The 16,648-nt window shown below is 45.5% G+C and overlaps 1 protein-coding gene across 3 annotated transcripts in view; it reads right to left on the reverse strand.

The window, feature by feature from the left end:
* The window catches only part of PARP4 (poly(ADP-ribose) polymerase family member 4), a 118,376-nt gene that overhangs the window by 61,224 nt on the left and 40,504 nt on the right, over positions 1-16,648 (reverse strand). For all 3 annotated transcript variants that reach the window (XM_061628610.1, XM_061628611.1, XM_061628609.1), the window contains 2 exons: positions 3,068-3,221; positions 1,358-1,482 (listed from right to left, as the gene is read on the reverse strand). In XM_061628610.1, the coding sequence (XP_061484594.1) occupies positions 1,358-1,482; positions 3,068-3,221 (279 nt within the window). The remainder of the gene's footprint in view (positions 1-1,357; positions 1,483-3,067; positions 3,222-16,648) is intronic.

A 16,648-nucleotide genomic window follows, 5' to 3' on the forward strand; every position in this document is an offset into this window, starting at 1 on the left:
CAGCCTTTCGCTCGCTGTCATGTGGGGTCTCCTGTACTTCTTCCCCTGAAGACTGTCCTCTAGCCTCATCCTCAGGTGCCTGGAAGCGGTTCTGTAGTTCCACCAGTGATGGATGTCTTCTCGCTCTTCTGCTCCTAACTGTCACCCTTTTCCACAGAGTTTCCTCCACTCCACTTGCTCTCCACAACAGCCTCCTCTTCCGCTTCAACATGCTGTTGTTCTTCCACCTCCTTTACTTCTCTTTGCTGTTGTTGTTCAAGTGTTCTATCTAAGAACTCTTCATCTTCTCTTATATTTGTGTTTATTTACAAATATACAGGTTCAGCATATGAAGAGGCACAGTTTAAAACAATACAACAAGCAGCTAAAGTCCATTCCTGCTAATTTCAGATCTCCAGGGAAAGAGCGGGCACCCAAAGGTGCCTACAGAGCTCAAACTCAGTTCCTGTGTCTTTCTCAGTCTCTCTTCAAACTCAAAAGCGTTGTCTGTTTCCTTTCCTGATGTTCAGTTGAAATCTGTCTTCCTGTAATTTGAGCCCATTATTCCGTGTCCTGCACTTTGGGATGATCATGAAGAGATCCTGGCCCTCCTCTGTGTGACAACCTTTCAAGTACTTGAAGAGTGCTATCATATCTCCCCTCAGTCTTCTCTTCTCAAGGCTAAACACACCTAGTTCTTTCAGTCTCTCCTCATAGATTATAGTATCCCCAGCCAGGAGTGGAGGCGGGGTAGGAGATATCCCCCTTTCACTGTTTTCTAGCAATTCAGAAGGCCCACTATTGACATCAATCAGTCAATCTGATTGTTAGCCGTTTCAGCAACTTGGGACTTTGGGTAGGAAGTGACACACAATTAAAACAAATGAACTTTCGAAAAAGAAAAAAAGGAGGACACTTTGTTGGAACCATCAAGGCAGTCTCCATCAGTATACCTCTAGCCATTAATCCTCTCCTGTCCAACCCCCATTCTTGCAGCAGTATTTTAGAAAAGATCTGGACAAGATGTGGAAGAATGATCATCACATGCATCCCAACTCCCCTCCATGTCTTTGTGTAGCCCCCATTGCCCCCTGAAAATCTGGTTGGCCACTGTGAGAACAGAATGCTGGACAAGATGGGTCATTTGCCTGATCCAGCAGGCTCTTCTTATGTTCTTAAAATCAAAGTTTTAATTTAAAAAATTGAGAAAGTGATGGTAAAACACTTAACTCCTTGAATAATTAAAAATGGGATTAATTGGGGCAAAGATTTGTCTACATTCAAATTATGCCATGTTCTCCTTGTAAAGAATAAAAAAGCAAAAAAAGCAACCCAAGAAAATCTTCAGCATTCCATTCATACAAACCACTTGCCTTACCTCTGCTACAAAGTCTATTATTCTTCCCTTGATATGAACATCTTTAAGAGGAACTTGATTTCCAGATCTGTCCAGAAGACCAGCAGTCACATCATTCAGAAGATTTTTGCTTGGCATTTTATAATCTAAATAAATGTGTAAGAGGGGGGACAAGATAATTTCTTTAAGGGAAACCCATGTTATTGTTTTCATGGTAATTTTTAGCATTAAAAAAGGTGTAAAAAATGTCTGAAAACAGCTAGCTTGCCTGGCCCCAACAGCAAAAGTTAGTTCTGCTGCCTAGAAGCAGGAAAATAAAGAGAAACTAGATATATACATACCCATGTGTGCACGTGAGAAAGAAATAATAAAAACATTTTTAAAAATCCAGCTAGATAAGACCAAAGGCCCATGGGCTGAGCAGTCCTATGGCTGGGTGTCTATCTGTCTATCTATTTTATTATTACATTTATATCCCACCTTTCCTCCAAGGTGCCATCCAAACATGGTTCTCCCCCTTCTGGTTCTATGCTCATAACCCTGTGAGGTAGGTTAGGCAGGGAGACAGCGACTGGCCCAGGGTTACCCAGTGAGCTTCATGACTGAGGATTTGAACCCTGGCCTCCAGATTTTAATCTGACATTCTAGCCACTACACCGCAGTTGACCACAAGATCTACCTCTGGTAGGTCCGCTGCATCCAAACCATCCCCAGCTTGGGAGGGAGAGAACACAGAACAAATGCAGCAAGAGGGTGTATGTGTGTGCACGCACACATGTGGGCGAGAGAGAGAGTTATCTATTGAAATCAAAAAGAGGGGAATTACTCATGCCAGGTCCTATCCTGGCATGGAATCCTGACATGTGCAAGAAGGGTGTCCATGCAACAAGGGGGGGGCAGGAACTGGTATAGGAGTGCTCCTCTTCCATGCCACCCACGCCATGCCTTGTTCCCGGCTACTTATAGAATAGTAGAGTTGGAAGCGGCCTAAAAGGCCATCAAGTCCAACCTCCTGCTCGATGCAGGAATCCAAGTTAAAGCATGCCCGACAGATGGCTGTCCGACTGCCTCTTGAATGCCTCCAGTGTTGCAGAGCCCACCGCCTCCCTAGGTAATTGGCTTCACTCTGCCACAATGACTTGGCCAGGAAAGTCCTCTGTCGGTGTTTGGGGGGGGGGAGTCCTAGTGGCAGATATCTCATTCCGCTGACATAGCTCCCTTTCTGCTGGCGAAGCATCATTTGCAAATGCTATTCAGTCAGCAGATCTCAGAGATAGGATCGTACCCTTAGTCATTTATACTTAGTCACCCAAAAAAAGGAATAAGAAAGGACCAGAGCTTCAATGGTGGGATCTGTGACTGTATGTATGAATTTGTTGTGAACAGGACAGGAACAACCCTGGGTGTACCTCAGTGGTAACGCATCTGCTTTAAATGCAGAAGGTCCCCAGGTTCAATTCCCAGCATCTCCATATAGGGCTAGGACCCCGAGAACCACCACCAGTCAGTTTAGACAATGGACCAATGGTCTGATGCAGTATAAGGCAGCTTCCGATGTTCTTTCACGGGTCTTTACTTGGCGTATCTCTAGAGCTCCACACTAGGGTAGAGGATGTATGTCTACCAAGCAGACTGGTTAGGCTTCTCTCTCAGTCACTGGAACTCCAGCTGCAGAATGTGCTACAGAAAAAGACCCAATATTCACAGTTTTACAAAAGAATCTTTTCTCACCTTCGGGCTGTGACAGCTGCTCTAGGGAAGGTGGTCTTGCCTCATCTTTCTGAATTACAGGCTGGAACTCCTTTACTTTGTCATTGGCAAAGCGGAACTTGACCACATATTTGATTCTGACCTGACTAGTTCTGTACACCACAAATTCGTCATCCTTATGGAAACAAAGAAAACAGGAAGTAATTGTCAGAGGCTTTACAAGAGCTACAGTGCATTTATGAGTTGATCTTGCATGCCTCCTAACTCAGGAAGATTTTGAGAGATGACAGCAGCAAAAAATCAAATCAGCTAGAAAATGGCCCACAACAGGCACTTAAAATTCATCCAGAAGCATACCAAAAGGCAACAAACGGGCAACTCCGGCTCCATCAGTAGATGAGCTAATGTTATACAGAAGCCTATGGATGTTGTTAGTATGTAAGTTCTTCAGAATGAACAAAACAACCTTTATCCACAGTATGAGTGTGTTGACTTGACTTGAAATAAAATCATTCTTGATATCATATGATGAATATCAAATGTCAATAATCCTTACAACAACCTTGTAAGGCAGGGTTGGAGATTGCGGCCTATTGCCAAAATAAAACACAAACACCATTCATTGGGTTAAATCATGGGCCACTTTATTAAATGGAATCAATTAGAATAATGAACCTGCAGAGGGGAAATCAAGTGCGGGAGCATTCTGATGATCCAGGCAAAGCCTGCTTGCAGTCATAGGGCGACTAAACCTTGCCTGAGCCCGGGGCTGCCCTGTGCCAGACCCCAGCTCAGGCCACACCCTGAAGATGTGTAGGGGGTCCAACCCACATCACTGCCCCCCGGAGCCCTGAAACTCCGAGCGGATGAGGCACGTTGGCCCCAAAGGTGGCCCATGTTCTGCCCCCCAGGCCGTATAGCCCTGAGCTGCAGGCCCCCAGACCGCCAATTGCCCCCAAAGGTGCCTAAAGGTGTCACCTAGCTGCCCTTTCCCTTTAAACCTTTTCCCGCACTTCTTTGCCACAAAAGGGGGACAAGCCTCTGCTTAGTCTCCCTTTACCCCACACCCGATAAGAAACTCGTGCAGACCCCTCTGCAGGTCCATCAGGAAGATGCCATCGTTGCCCCACGAACTGCATGTCCACGCATGCCTGCTACTGAGGGCCTTGCCCTCCATGTCTGACCACAGCAGACGACCCAAGGCTACCGAGGCCTCAACTGCATGTCCTCACATGTCTTGCCCTTCAGTAACCAAGGTAATTCCCACCCAGGGGAATGACCACCACCTGCAGAACCTTCCGCCCTGAACCCTGCTGGAACAACATGGGTAGGAGACCATTCCAGTGCATACTCTGTCGACCCAGCCACCAAACCGTGGCCCACCATCAGAGGCCCAGCTGTGAACCAATGTGCGTTTGCGGCCCCAAGGCCAGCCTATGAGATCATGCCATGGCTGCAGAGTAGGCTGAGCATCTGCTCCATCCCCATCCAGCAACCTGCCAAAACAGAAACAATCGTGAACAGTTGGGTCCTGGACCTTCAGACTCGACCCCAGGGTGAATGTATTCCATGCACCCCCTACTTCCACCTCCCGATGGCGTGCACCTGCATATACCAAAACCAAATAGACCGTCCCAGGTAGGCAATTCCACTGCCGGGTAGGCAACCCCAATTCCGGAGCAGCATGTCCCTCAAACCCCCATGGGTCTGCTCCCAGGCACTGTGACACTAGACTGAAACTTTATGAGGGAAGATCCCTCCCCCTGAATATCAGGCAACCAGGCCTGTAGCTTCAGGCCAAAAACACTATGACACCGTCATGGGGAAGTGTCCAGTCCAGGGGGAGGGTAAAATAATGTGGAGTGACTCTTGTACCCCTGGTCTGCCTGGAAACAAACCTTGGACCGCAGGATGGCTCGAAGGGAAGTCTGACCTGGCCCCCAAACACCCTCGACCCCCAACCGGAAGGCTCCAAAATTAAGTGTGAGGGCTGCTACATGCAACTGCTGAGCTTTGAAGCATGATGGTCACAGGGCACCTCCCTGATCAACAATCCCTGGCGGGTCAGGTGAACACGGATGATGAGGGTAAGGCGTATGGGGGTGTGCATGAGCCAGCTGGCCAGCACATGACATATCCCAAGACATCTGAATGGTCCTAAAGGCCCCCTGCCAGCCCACCTTGCGACACACTGACAGACAAGCTACACACCTACCATCTGTGATGAATTCCAGCACGTGATTCATAGGAATAGGCCACACTTTGCATAGCCCCTGCCATCCCCTAACTCCCAGGAATCCCCTCCTGCCCTCTGATAGCTGGTGAGCATGCTGGGGCAGCAGATAGGCATATGGCCATCTCTGACTCCCCTCCCCCATCTCCCAGTATGCGGTATGGGACTAGCAGAGTCGGTCCTTCCTCTAACTGAAACACCATTGACACACCGCAGGAAAGGAGGGGGCCACACCACAGGTTGGCGCATAAGGCAGCCAAAAACTTTGAACTTGTGGTAAGGCTGTGAAATCCCTGTTATGGCACCATAAACCCCACCGTAGAAGGCCCCCAACACCTGAAGGGCAGAAAGCAAACACCTTCCCCAGCCCCTGAAAACTCCAGGATCTTGATCTGCAACAGTTCAAGCTTTTCCCGGGCAGCCTGCAGCCCTGGGTCCAAAAGTCAATCTTAATACCCTGGAAGGTGAACACTGGGGCAGGATCCTCCATTTCCCCAGCTGCCAAAGGAACCCCCCAGTTCATAGCTACGCTATAAACTGTGCCATCAGGTGCTAACATGCACCCAAAGTCTGCCCTACCCGTGAACTGTAAATCATGAAAGTAGTGCCCCACTGCTTCTGAGCCCTCTCGTCTCCTGACTGTCCCTTCCAAGAAGGGGCTGAAGTGCTCCATGCAAGAATACAGCAGCCCATAGGTAATGCTCAGCTGCATAGTTGACTTAAAGGGCAAAACTCAGCAGCTCAAAATCCACCGTGTGTAACAGCCGGCAATGCAGGCAGATTAGCTGCCACACTTGCCCATAAGGCATCACTGACTGACCCCACTTGTATGACGGATGGTGAATCAGGTAGACTTTGCCCACTGCCACTTTGGGCACTATACGGGGGGGCACTGACAGAGCATAGGTAGGGGATGATGGGAAGGGGCCAATAACCCTGCCCAACTGTATGTCTTCATCAATTGTCCTCTGGACCAGTGCGTCCACAGGATCCGGAAAACCGCATAATAAAGAAAAAACACATCATAAAATGAGTCTCCCCATAACTGGGCAGTCTGCAAGCAAGGTCCATAGCCCTCGAGCGTAGCTGGGAAGGGACACTTTTCTTGAGCAGCCTCTGCTGGGGGCTGCTTCCCACTCCCTTGAGGGGCCCTGTCCCCACATATCCTTCTGGCTTGTTGTTGTGCCTTTAATAGCAGGTTCGTATTCAGCAGTTATTAGATGGCACGGAGTTGAGCAATGTCATCTTCTAATGTCTGCAGATCAAATGACTCATAAAAGCACAGGACTAGAGGCCTGTAAAAAAGGTGGGCACCTTATCTACAGACCAGTTTGTAAACTAGCTAAAGAGAAGATGCAAGCAAATGTGCAGCCTGCACGTGATTACTCAAAAGAATTCCATTATGTTTAAATAATTTACTCAGAGAAATATGAATTGGACCAATTCTATGCATACTTACTTATGAAAAAATCCCCTTGAGTGTATCGTTACTTCTTCCCCTGGAAGGGTGCATGTGATTGCACACATACAGCAGAATCCTATGTATGTTTACTCAGAATATCACAGATTAAATGGGTCTTAGGACAGAGGTTTATGGGACTTAACTGATGGAAAGGTTCATATATTTTTACCTGGGTTTTGAAGAACGTATTTGGGGAGGAGAAGCTTAACAGTGAAAAAGAGGGGATCAGTTCCCTTTGCATTTTTGGGGTTGAGGTAGTTTTGGAGGTGAGGTTGCAGCACTAACTGGGATCCCTACTGGCTCCTGCAGCCTCCTTTCTGTCTCCAGCTGCCACCCACCCTCCTCAAAAAGCCTCTGCAAAAAAAGATGCAAAAAATTCTAAAGATAAATGTTCAGTCAAAACCAGAATTTTTTTTATTGGGTTTTATGGATAAACAAATAGAAAAGGAATATGGAAGAATAATATTATATATGATTACGGCAGCAAGATTATTATATGCACAAAAGTGGAAAATGGAATCAACACCAACAACGGAAGAATGGCTATTGAAATTAATGGACTTAGTAGAGATGGATAAATTGACATGCTTACTTAGAGAAAAATTGACAGACACATTTCTTAAGGAATGGAAGCCTCTCTTAGACTTTTTGTTGAAAGATCAAAATAAAACGATGATATTGGGATTTGACGATTAATTAAGATAACCTATGGAGAAAAGTGATCCTGTATGTATATATTAAGGGACAGGTTTGATATATATTATATACTTATAGCTGATCTGCAACAAATCGGAAGTCAACTATTTTTTTTCTTTTGTTGTATTGTTATGTTTTTGTTGTTTGACTTTGTTTTGTTTGTCTTTTGAAAAATTTGAATAAAAAAAATTATATAAAAAAAGCCTCTGCTCTTTGTAATTACATTGCATTGCTCCCATCCAAATGGCCGCTACGTTATGACAGAGCATCTTTCCAGGTTATTCTGCAAAACAAGTGGCAGCCACAGGCAGCAGGAGGGTGGGGGAGTGCAGGCACATTTTTGCCCCTCTCATCTCCTCAAGTTCTCCCTAATTGACTAACCCCTTCTCTGAATTTTCCTGGTTTGCAAAAACAGTGTGGAAGTGGAATGGCCTTCTCAGTACATCCCTTAATAAAAGCATCCCCACAGATGGCTGTCCAGCTGCCCCTGGAATGCCCCCAGTGTCAGATAGCCCATTACCTCTCTAGGTAATTGGTAACTGAAAAGTAACATTTAGTTTAAACTAAAAATACACTTCAGTATCAAGAAAAGGAGTCTATTCCTATTTTGCTTTCTGTAATGGGAAGGGGACCCCAATAGAAGTATCTCCTGGCCCTAACTGGAGGCGCTGAGGGCTGCACCTGGGGACCCTCTGCATGCAAAGCAAGTGGTCTATTACTGAGCTACAATCCTCCCTCTCCAGGGTCCGGGATCCCTGTAAATGGTGAAATAATCATAGCAATACCAGCGCATGAAGTGCATTGGCTCTGTTTAGGGTTGCCAGGTCTCCGGTTTTCTGCCGGAGTCTCCGGCAAAAGGGGGCCGTCTCCAGCCTCCGGCCATAGTTTGTTTGAAGCCGTTGATCTCCGGCTTTTCAGTGTTTCCCTCAGGCACGCATGCGTGAGTGACTGGCCGCCTTCCCACCCTTTGTCATTGAGGGAGGGACTACTAGAGAGACAGGAAGTGAGCAAAGTGTAGCCGCCACCCCTGGAGCAAGAAGGCCTCGTTGGAGGAGGCTGGCCCAGCTTGTTGGTAGCTAGGCCTCTGCTTGGGAGTCATCGCGCCGGGGAAACAGGCTTGGTAGGCCCAAAAGAAAGAGAGAGGGGGGGCAGGCAACTGAGCTGTGGAGTGAGCAGATTCAGCCCCACTACACCTTCTGCTATTGCAGACAAATACCCCCTGGATCATTGCTCCCACTCTTTATGGACTCCATAACTGAAAGTAAACTGAGCTGCTAGAGCCATGAGGAGGGGGAATTGGCAGGTGAGAGGTAAGTTTAAAGATTCCTCTCTCCTTTCCAACATTTGCATTGTTAACCAGCCTGGGATGGGGTGAAACAGAAATATTCCAGATAAAGTAAAATAACATGCCAGTTCTCCCCTGTTTTCACTTTACATTATTTTGGCTACCACAGGTTTGGGAACCTGCATTTGCTAAAATAATATGTAGTCCCTTCTGTCCTTAGGCTGAAATTCTGTGCACACACAAGCTTAATTACTATTAAACTCAGCACTTACTTCCAAGTAAATGTATGTGGGACTGGGCTGCAAGAGGCACAGAACAGAACATGAAGAAATAATAACTCTGAACTGGCTGCTTGTTTCTTGAAACCACATTTTTAAACTTGTGCATAAAATAAGCTAGCTGGTTACAAAGTGATTGCTTGCCAGAAATCTAAGGATGTGTAAACACAAGCTGAAGAGTTGTTGGAAATTATCAGGGATGAAGTGTATGTATAGTATTACTCAAACCTGTAGAGCGACATAGTATTGAACTGATGTTTCCTTTAGCTTGTAAATAAAGAAACTTCTTGAAAATTACTGCACAATATAGAAGGTTCAACTGTAATTATTTTATCTCTTTTTTTTTTTTTTTCAATAATTTTTATTCAGATTTTCATAAAACATACAAGACGAAATCATAAAACATTCAAAGACAAAAAACAAAATCAAAAATAGTTAAACAAAAAGAAAAAAAGAAAAAAAAAACAAAAATAAAAAATAAAGAGTAAAATATTGACTTCCCATTTGTCAAAGATCAAATCAGTTATAAGTCTATAATATATAACAATCCTGTCTCTTAAGTCATATTATAAAATCACTTTCCTCCAGTAGTTATCTTACTTAATCATCAAATCTCATAAACATTACTTTATTCTTTCCACAAAAAGTCAAAGAGAGGTTTCAATTCTTTAAGAAATATATCTATCAATTTTTTTTTCCAGATAAGCATATCGATTAATCCATCTCATTACTAATTATGATAATCTTATTGTCATAACCATAGTCAAAATAAACATTTCAATTAATCCATCACATCAGAATCTGTTAGGTTCAGTAATTTCAGTAGCCATTGTTCTATTATCCCTATTAGTTCCATTTTCCATCTTCCATCTTCAGTAGTCTTGTTAAGTCCAGTAATTTCAGTATCCAATCTTCCATTATCAGTATTCCATAATAATCTTGCTGTCAAAGCCATAGTCATATAGTAAGAGTCTGATGGGAATTACCTCTATCCCAAATATTTTCTTGCCATCCATTCTGAATAGGTTGCTGAAATACTGCTGTAAAATCATATCTCTGTTCTTTTTTTCAAAATACACTGGGTCATCTCTTGAAAGTTTTTCCATTGTCACATGGCTGCAGTTAATTCCATAGATTTTCTCTATATTGGGCTCCATCACATCATTCCAGTCCAGAAGATTATCCATGCCATTGATAACTTTATCTCTAGAATCTTCATTAATTTCTTCAGAGATAACATTGAGTTCCAAACAATAGATTTTATTTCTAAAGTCCATAGACTCCAAATCTTGTTCCTGTTCCACGTTTGTTCCAATCTCCGGGATCTCCTCTCTCACAGGGACCCCTGTTCCAGTCTCCAGGGTCTCCTCTCTCACAGGGACCCCTTTAATCTCCTGTGTCTCCAAACAATAGATTTTGTTTCTAAAGTCCATAGACTCCAAATCTTTTTCCTGTTCCACGTTTGTTCCAATCTCCGGGGTCTCCTCTCTCACAGGGACCCCTTCCAGGGTCACCTCTCTCACAGGGACCCCTATATCTTTAATCTCCTGCTTCATTTTACTCAATTCAATTTTCAGCTCCTTACAACCCTGTCGCAGGTTTTGTTTCGTTATCTCAATCTCATCCATTATTTTCTGAAACATAGTTATTTCCAGATTCTCAGCCACTTTCTTAATTGCCATTTTAAAAGAAAAATATAGGAAAACCACTTCTTATTTCAGCAACAATTGGGTTAATACTCCAAACTTGGTGACATCACAGTATAAACAGAGCAGACAGCCTTATCTCTCCATGCTTAAGTAAACAAAATGCAGTTCCCAGGATCGAAACAATTAATGACGGTCGTCAGGAAACAGATTCGTCAAAATAAAATAGACCAAAAAGAGAGTAGTCTCAGACAATATAATATTCTTCAAAATAAAAATCTGGAATAGAAATCCCTCTTCTGTGTATATCTTTAGAATGCAAATCCAGGACAGCTTTTTGCAACAAAAACAGAGATAAGCTATTAATTAGTGAGTAGCAGAGAGAAGTTATGGCTCCCCAGTGAGATGTCAAAAACCGATCAATCTGGCAAATCTCTTTTAAACAGCAACAATTTAAGTCAAGTAAAAGAAAAATATAGAAAGAAGGGTGCTTGCCTGTTAGTGCGTTCTCTCTTAGAAGATAAGATGAACGTTCGCTTTATCAGATAGAGCTTGTTGTTGAAAATCCGTCCCACCTTCGTCGGCTGGACCTCGTCCCATAAATTAATGAGATCTGGTCGTCCCAACAAAAATAGGCTTTGAGGTTAATCTCTTCGTTTCTCCCTACCCGGGAGAAGTTTAATCAGTCAAAAAAAAAAAAAAACTGACTGATATATCTGAATAAGCTTCTTTTGAGGCAGGAGCCCGTCTCAAAAGCAGGCACAGGCTAAGTCACCCTTCCCGGAAGTCTGTAATTATTTTATCTCAAAGTGCCTGCTGAACATAGATGTTGACATAGTTTCAGCTATTTTACAGTTTATGACTGCAGCTTACAAACTGTTGGGAACTTTGTAATGTTAGTTTAGTGAGGATATAGTCATGTTAAGGGCTGTCATGTCAGCTTGTTGTTTCTAATGGTTACAGATGATCCATTGTGTCCCAGCTCAGTCACAATGCAACATAATCTGAATCATGTTGTCTTCTGGCTAATCAATAAATGACTCTAGTTAGTTAAAAGCAGCTGTGGGGAACCTGTGGCCCTTTAGTTGTTGTTGAACTACAACTCCCATAATCCCTACCTAGCTATTAACAATGCTTGCTGGGGATGATGGGAGTTGTAGTTCAGCAACATCTGGTGGGCCACAGGTTCCACAAACCTGATTAAAATTGTCAGCTGATACATGATGGGAGCTGTGGGTGGAAACTCCCATTGGGTCAATAAACTGATTATCAGAGGGCTCTGATCCTGCAAATATCCAGTTGCCACATACACTACAGTTCAAGATCCACCAGCCACTACAGCTGGTCTGGGGAAACCATGGCCCTCCAGATGTTGTTATAACTCAGCCTTTCCCAACCAGTGTGCCTCCAGATGTTGTTGGACCACAATCTCCACCTTTCCTGACCATTGGCAATGCTGTCTGAGGCTGATGGGAGTTGTGGTCCAACAACATCTGGAGGCACACTGGTTGGGAAAGGCTGCTCTAACTCCTGTGTGTCCCAGCAAGCATAGCCAATGGTCAGGAATGAATGGAGTTGTAGTCCAACATCTGGGTGCCATAGGTTTCCCCACCCTGCATTATAACACTGCCAGATTTAAAAAAGCAAATTCCTGAAGGAAGGGCTCAGTGGTATACCACATGCTTTGAACAGGAAACGTTCTGGGTGCAAGCCCTGGCATCTCCAAGTCAGGCTGGGAAAGACCCCAGTCTGAAATCCTGCAAAACAATACTCAGCTAGTTGGACCAATGGCCTGGCTTAATGCAAAGCAACTTCCTATATGCCTTTTAATTAACAGTAGTTTACAATTTCTGGAAGGTTGTAATGTTGTGAGAAACTATGTCTGCTGGAATTTGCCCTTCTGGGCTATTTTGAAAGTCCCTGTGGTATTTAATATGGCATCTGTAACAGCCAGTACATCTGCCCTTAAATTAGCTTTGCTTTCTTTTTTATGAAATTAACAGTTTGATTCCATGTATGTTTACCCGGAAGTCTAACCCACTAACAATATTTATTCCCAGTCCTAAATATGCATAGGACAGCAACCTAAATTATAACTGATTTCACTGAACGTGGTCGCACCATGAGTGCAACCCAGCTCCTCGCTGATTGCAGCAGAATTAATTCTGTATGTACTGCCTTATTAAGACACAGCAACAGATTTATTCAATATCTAAAAGACTCTGGAATTATTGCATGACTAACCAGAAATCTGTAAGCTATATGCAAAGCAAAACTTCATTATGAAATGTTAATGTCTAGAATAATTTATGCAATGAAAAGCTCAAAGTAAAAAGGCTGATTGAGGTTTAAAAGGTTAACAAAAATAGCTGTAACTTCAATACTTAACAGCACAATCCTATGAATGTTTACTCATAAGTCCCACTGTTTCCATAGGGCGGGGCATATACAACCTACTATATGTATTTAGGATTGAAGCCTGTTGTTGTTGTTATGTGCCTCCAAGTCGACTATGACTTATGGCAACCCTATGAATCAGTGACCTCCAAGAGCATCTGTCATGAACCACCCTGTTCAGATCTTGTAAGTTCAGGTCTGTGGCTTCCTTGATGGAATCAATCCATCTCTTGTTTGGCCTTCCTCTTTTTCTACTCCCTTCTGTTTTTCCAAGCATTATTATCTTTTCTAGTGAATCATGTCTTCTCATTATGTGTCCAAAGTATGATAACCTCAGTTTCATCATTTTAGCTTCTAGTGCTAGTTCTGGTTTAATTTGTTTAACATGGCTGCAACCATATCTACTCAGAAGTAAGTCCTATTGAGTTCTATGGGGCTTAGTTCCTTAATAAGCATGTTTACAGTTGCTGCCTTCAGGGGCATCCATCTGTGCTCCCATCTAACATCTCTGCAACACTAAGCTCCTTTCTTCCAATAATGGCCTGGCCTGAGGGCACGTAAACCCTTCTTGCCAGAAGCAAGTAAGCTAGATTAAATGTTCCCTAAAGGCATTGAACTGTGACCTGGCAGACCAGGGTTTGAATCCCCACACAGCCATGAAGCTCACTGGGTGACCTTGGGCCAGTCACTGCCTGTCAGACTCAGAGGAAGGCAATAGTAAACCACCTCTGTCTGAATACTGCTTACCATGAAGACCCTATCTGGGATCAACTTGAAGGCAGTCCATTTCCATTTTGCATCACCCTAAGCTTGTGAGAAAGAATGACCTTGTCACTTCAGATGGACCTAGGAACACCCTATTTTAGGTAAGATTTCTATTTTAATCTCTAGAGAATTTTTTTTTGAATGGTATGCTCCAAGCAACTGTGGTTGATACAATGTATCATGTTTAATGATGTCACTAGGGCCCGCCCCATGACGTCACTAGGGCCCGCCCCATGACATCACTAGGGCCCGCCCCATGATGTCACTAGGGCCAGCCCCATGATGTCACTAGGGCCCGCCCCATGACGTCACTAGGGCCCGCCCCATGACGTCACTAGGGCCCACCCCCATTTTCTCAGGTTTTTGGATGGTTCCGACCTGGCAACCCTAGCTCTGTTCCACTGCTGGGCATCTGCAAACAGGTACGAGGTACATCCTTGAGGCATACACAAGGGACATTTAGGTAGGATACCTGAGCTGCTACCGCCCAGGCTTTACCTGTGCTGCTACTGCCCAGGCTTTACCTGCGCTGTTACCGCCCAGGCGTTACCTATGTTACCACCACCCCAGCTTTACCTGTTCTACTATTCTGCTAAAGTCGGCAGTGGGGGCCTGAGACCCGCTTGATCATCCCTTAGCGCTAGCCACCCCCCCAGCAAGAGCTCACAAAAACAAATTTAAATGTCCTGGCCTGAGTGCCTGCTGCGCCACTCCCCGGGTCGCTGCCGTGCCTCGCCGCTGCCCCTACTGCGCCTCTCCTGAGAAGATGAGGGATCGCCGCCGCTGCACGCAAAGGCCTGGCCGCCCAATGGGGTCCCACGCTGCTTCCGCTAGCCAGGATCGCAGCTGCTTCTGCTGTCACCGCCCAGCCTCACTGAGCCACCGGCTTCCCCCCGAAGCCTCGGAGTCGCTTCTCCCGCCTGTGCCGCGAGGACTCCTTGAAGCCTCGCATCCACTGCTAGCCCAGAAAGGCCCTGCTGCCCTAGGGCTCCTCAGCCAGGCCTCACACAAGGCCTCCTGTTGCTGCTGCCGCCGCCGCAAGCCCAGCGCATCAAAGGCCTCGCTGCGGCTGGAAGGCCTCCCGCGCCTCGCCGCCGCTGGAAGGCCTCCCATGTCTCGCCGCAGCCGCAAGGCCGGCACATCAAAGGACTCGCCGCGGCTGGAAGGCCTCCCGTGCCTCGCCGCCGCCGCCCCTGCAAGGCCGGCGCATCAAAGGCCTCGCCGCGGCTGGAAGGCCTCCCACGCTTCGCTCGTGCTGGAAGGCTCCCCGCGCCGTGCCGCAGCTGCCGCCAAAATTCAAAGGAGGGCGGGAGGCTGGTGGAGTGGCCTTAAATGGCCTTCAGCCGCCCCGCCTCCTTTCTGTGTGTCGTGCCGGCGCGCTGCGTGCACACACACACACCCCTGATGGCGGCCTGGGCTTCGGCTGCGGCTGCAAACTCGCCCCTTTGCCCAGCAAGTACCGGGCACGGAACGGGAATCTGTGGCTTGAGGGATGCATGTAGCACTTAGCCTAATTTAATGTGTGGCAAGCAGGGAGGAAACAGGGCGAAGGGTGTTCTGGTTGGACAATGACCTCAACGGTACTGAGGGAAGACTTCAATGGCACCCTGATCATGCAGAGCGTCGGATGGAGACTCTATAAGAGCAGAGCTCAAATGATGCTTCAGTGAAGCCATCCTCAGACTAACCTGGCTGCAGCTTTGGCTGTAAACACACTAGTCGCCAGATCAAAGCGTTTCCATTAGTGACATCTGGAGGGGGAACGGGTTGAGCTGCTGATCAGTTGCAAAACTCTTTGAAGCTGAATTTAAAAAAAAAACGCACACAAGCTGCTCCCACCAGGTTCTACAGTTAAAAGGGGTGGGGTTTGACTAGCATCGTGTGCCCCCGTTTTCAGAAGAGAAGAGAGGTGGAGATGCACTGGAACTTGCAGAACAGTCAGCATGTTCCTAGCCTTTATCTCAGCTGCTAGTTTCACCTTTGGTGAGAGAAGCCTCTTCATTTAAGAGGGGTCCTGCCTGCTTTAGCAGTCATTGACTCTGGCTGAGTGGGAGGAAGATGATTGTTCCACTAGGGTAGTGGTTCCCAAACTTTTTTCCCCCATGGACCACTTGAAGATTACTGGGGGTCTTAGTTAATGGTTTTTCTGCCTATTGCAGCAATTGTGCTGCGTTAGATGCTGTATGAACTTCAATTGTAAATTGATTTTTACAATTAATCTTGTATTACAATTTGGATTCCACAGAATTAAAACTGTAATAAAATACAATATAAGAAGAAAAAGAAGCAATAAAAATACGAATATTTAATGTGATAGATGTGCCATCTCCTGTGTTCAGCCACAAATCCACAGATATGCCATGGACCACTTGAATAAAGCTGGTGGTCTGCAGGCCACAGTTCGGGAATCAGAAAAGAGCACCACAACATCCCTGGGCCAGAGAGATACTGGCACAACAGGCTCCTCTTGTGCAAGTACTCTCGGTTTAGTATGCGTATCTCAGGCTAGCTTTGAGAGAAATTATCTCTCCTGCTCTGAATCCCCAGCCTCATCCCCTGAAAAAGGGGAATGTGGCAAAGAAAAAGAAAAGGAACAGCTCTGGCCCTTCCAACTTCTGGCAGAGGCTCTGCCCACCAACGGCTCTACTCCCCAAAAAATTACCCCTAAGGGAATGTGGGTCCTCAATATATAAAAAAAACTTTCCCATATTGCAAATGAAGGAGGGAGAGGCTGAGAAGTGGGAGCTTGCCGAAGTTCATTGAATAAAAGAATACGTGAGATGATATTTGTGTTGGAAGTGAAACAGCAGGGATCATTCAGTTTGCAACTTAAAGTCAAC

Source organism: Rhineura floridana, chromosome 5, assembly GCF_030035675.1.
Source record: "Rhineura floridana isolate rRhiFlo1 chromosome 5, rRhiFlo1.hap2, whole genome shotgun sequence".
NCBI classification, from domain to species: Eukaryota; Metazoa; Chordata; class Lepidosauria; order Squamata; family Rhineuridae; genus Rhineura; species Rhineura floridana.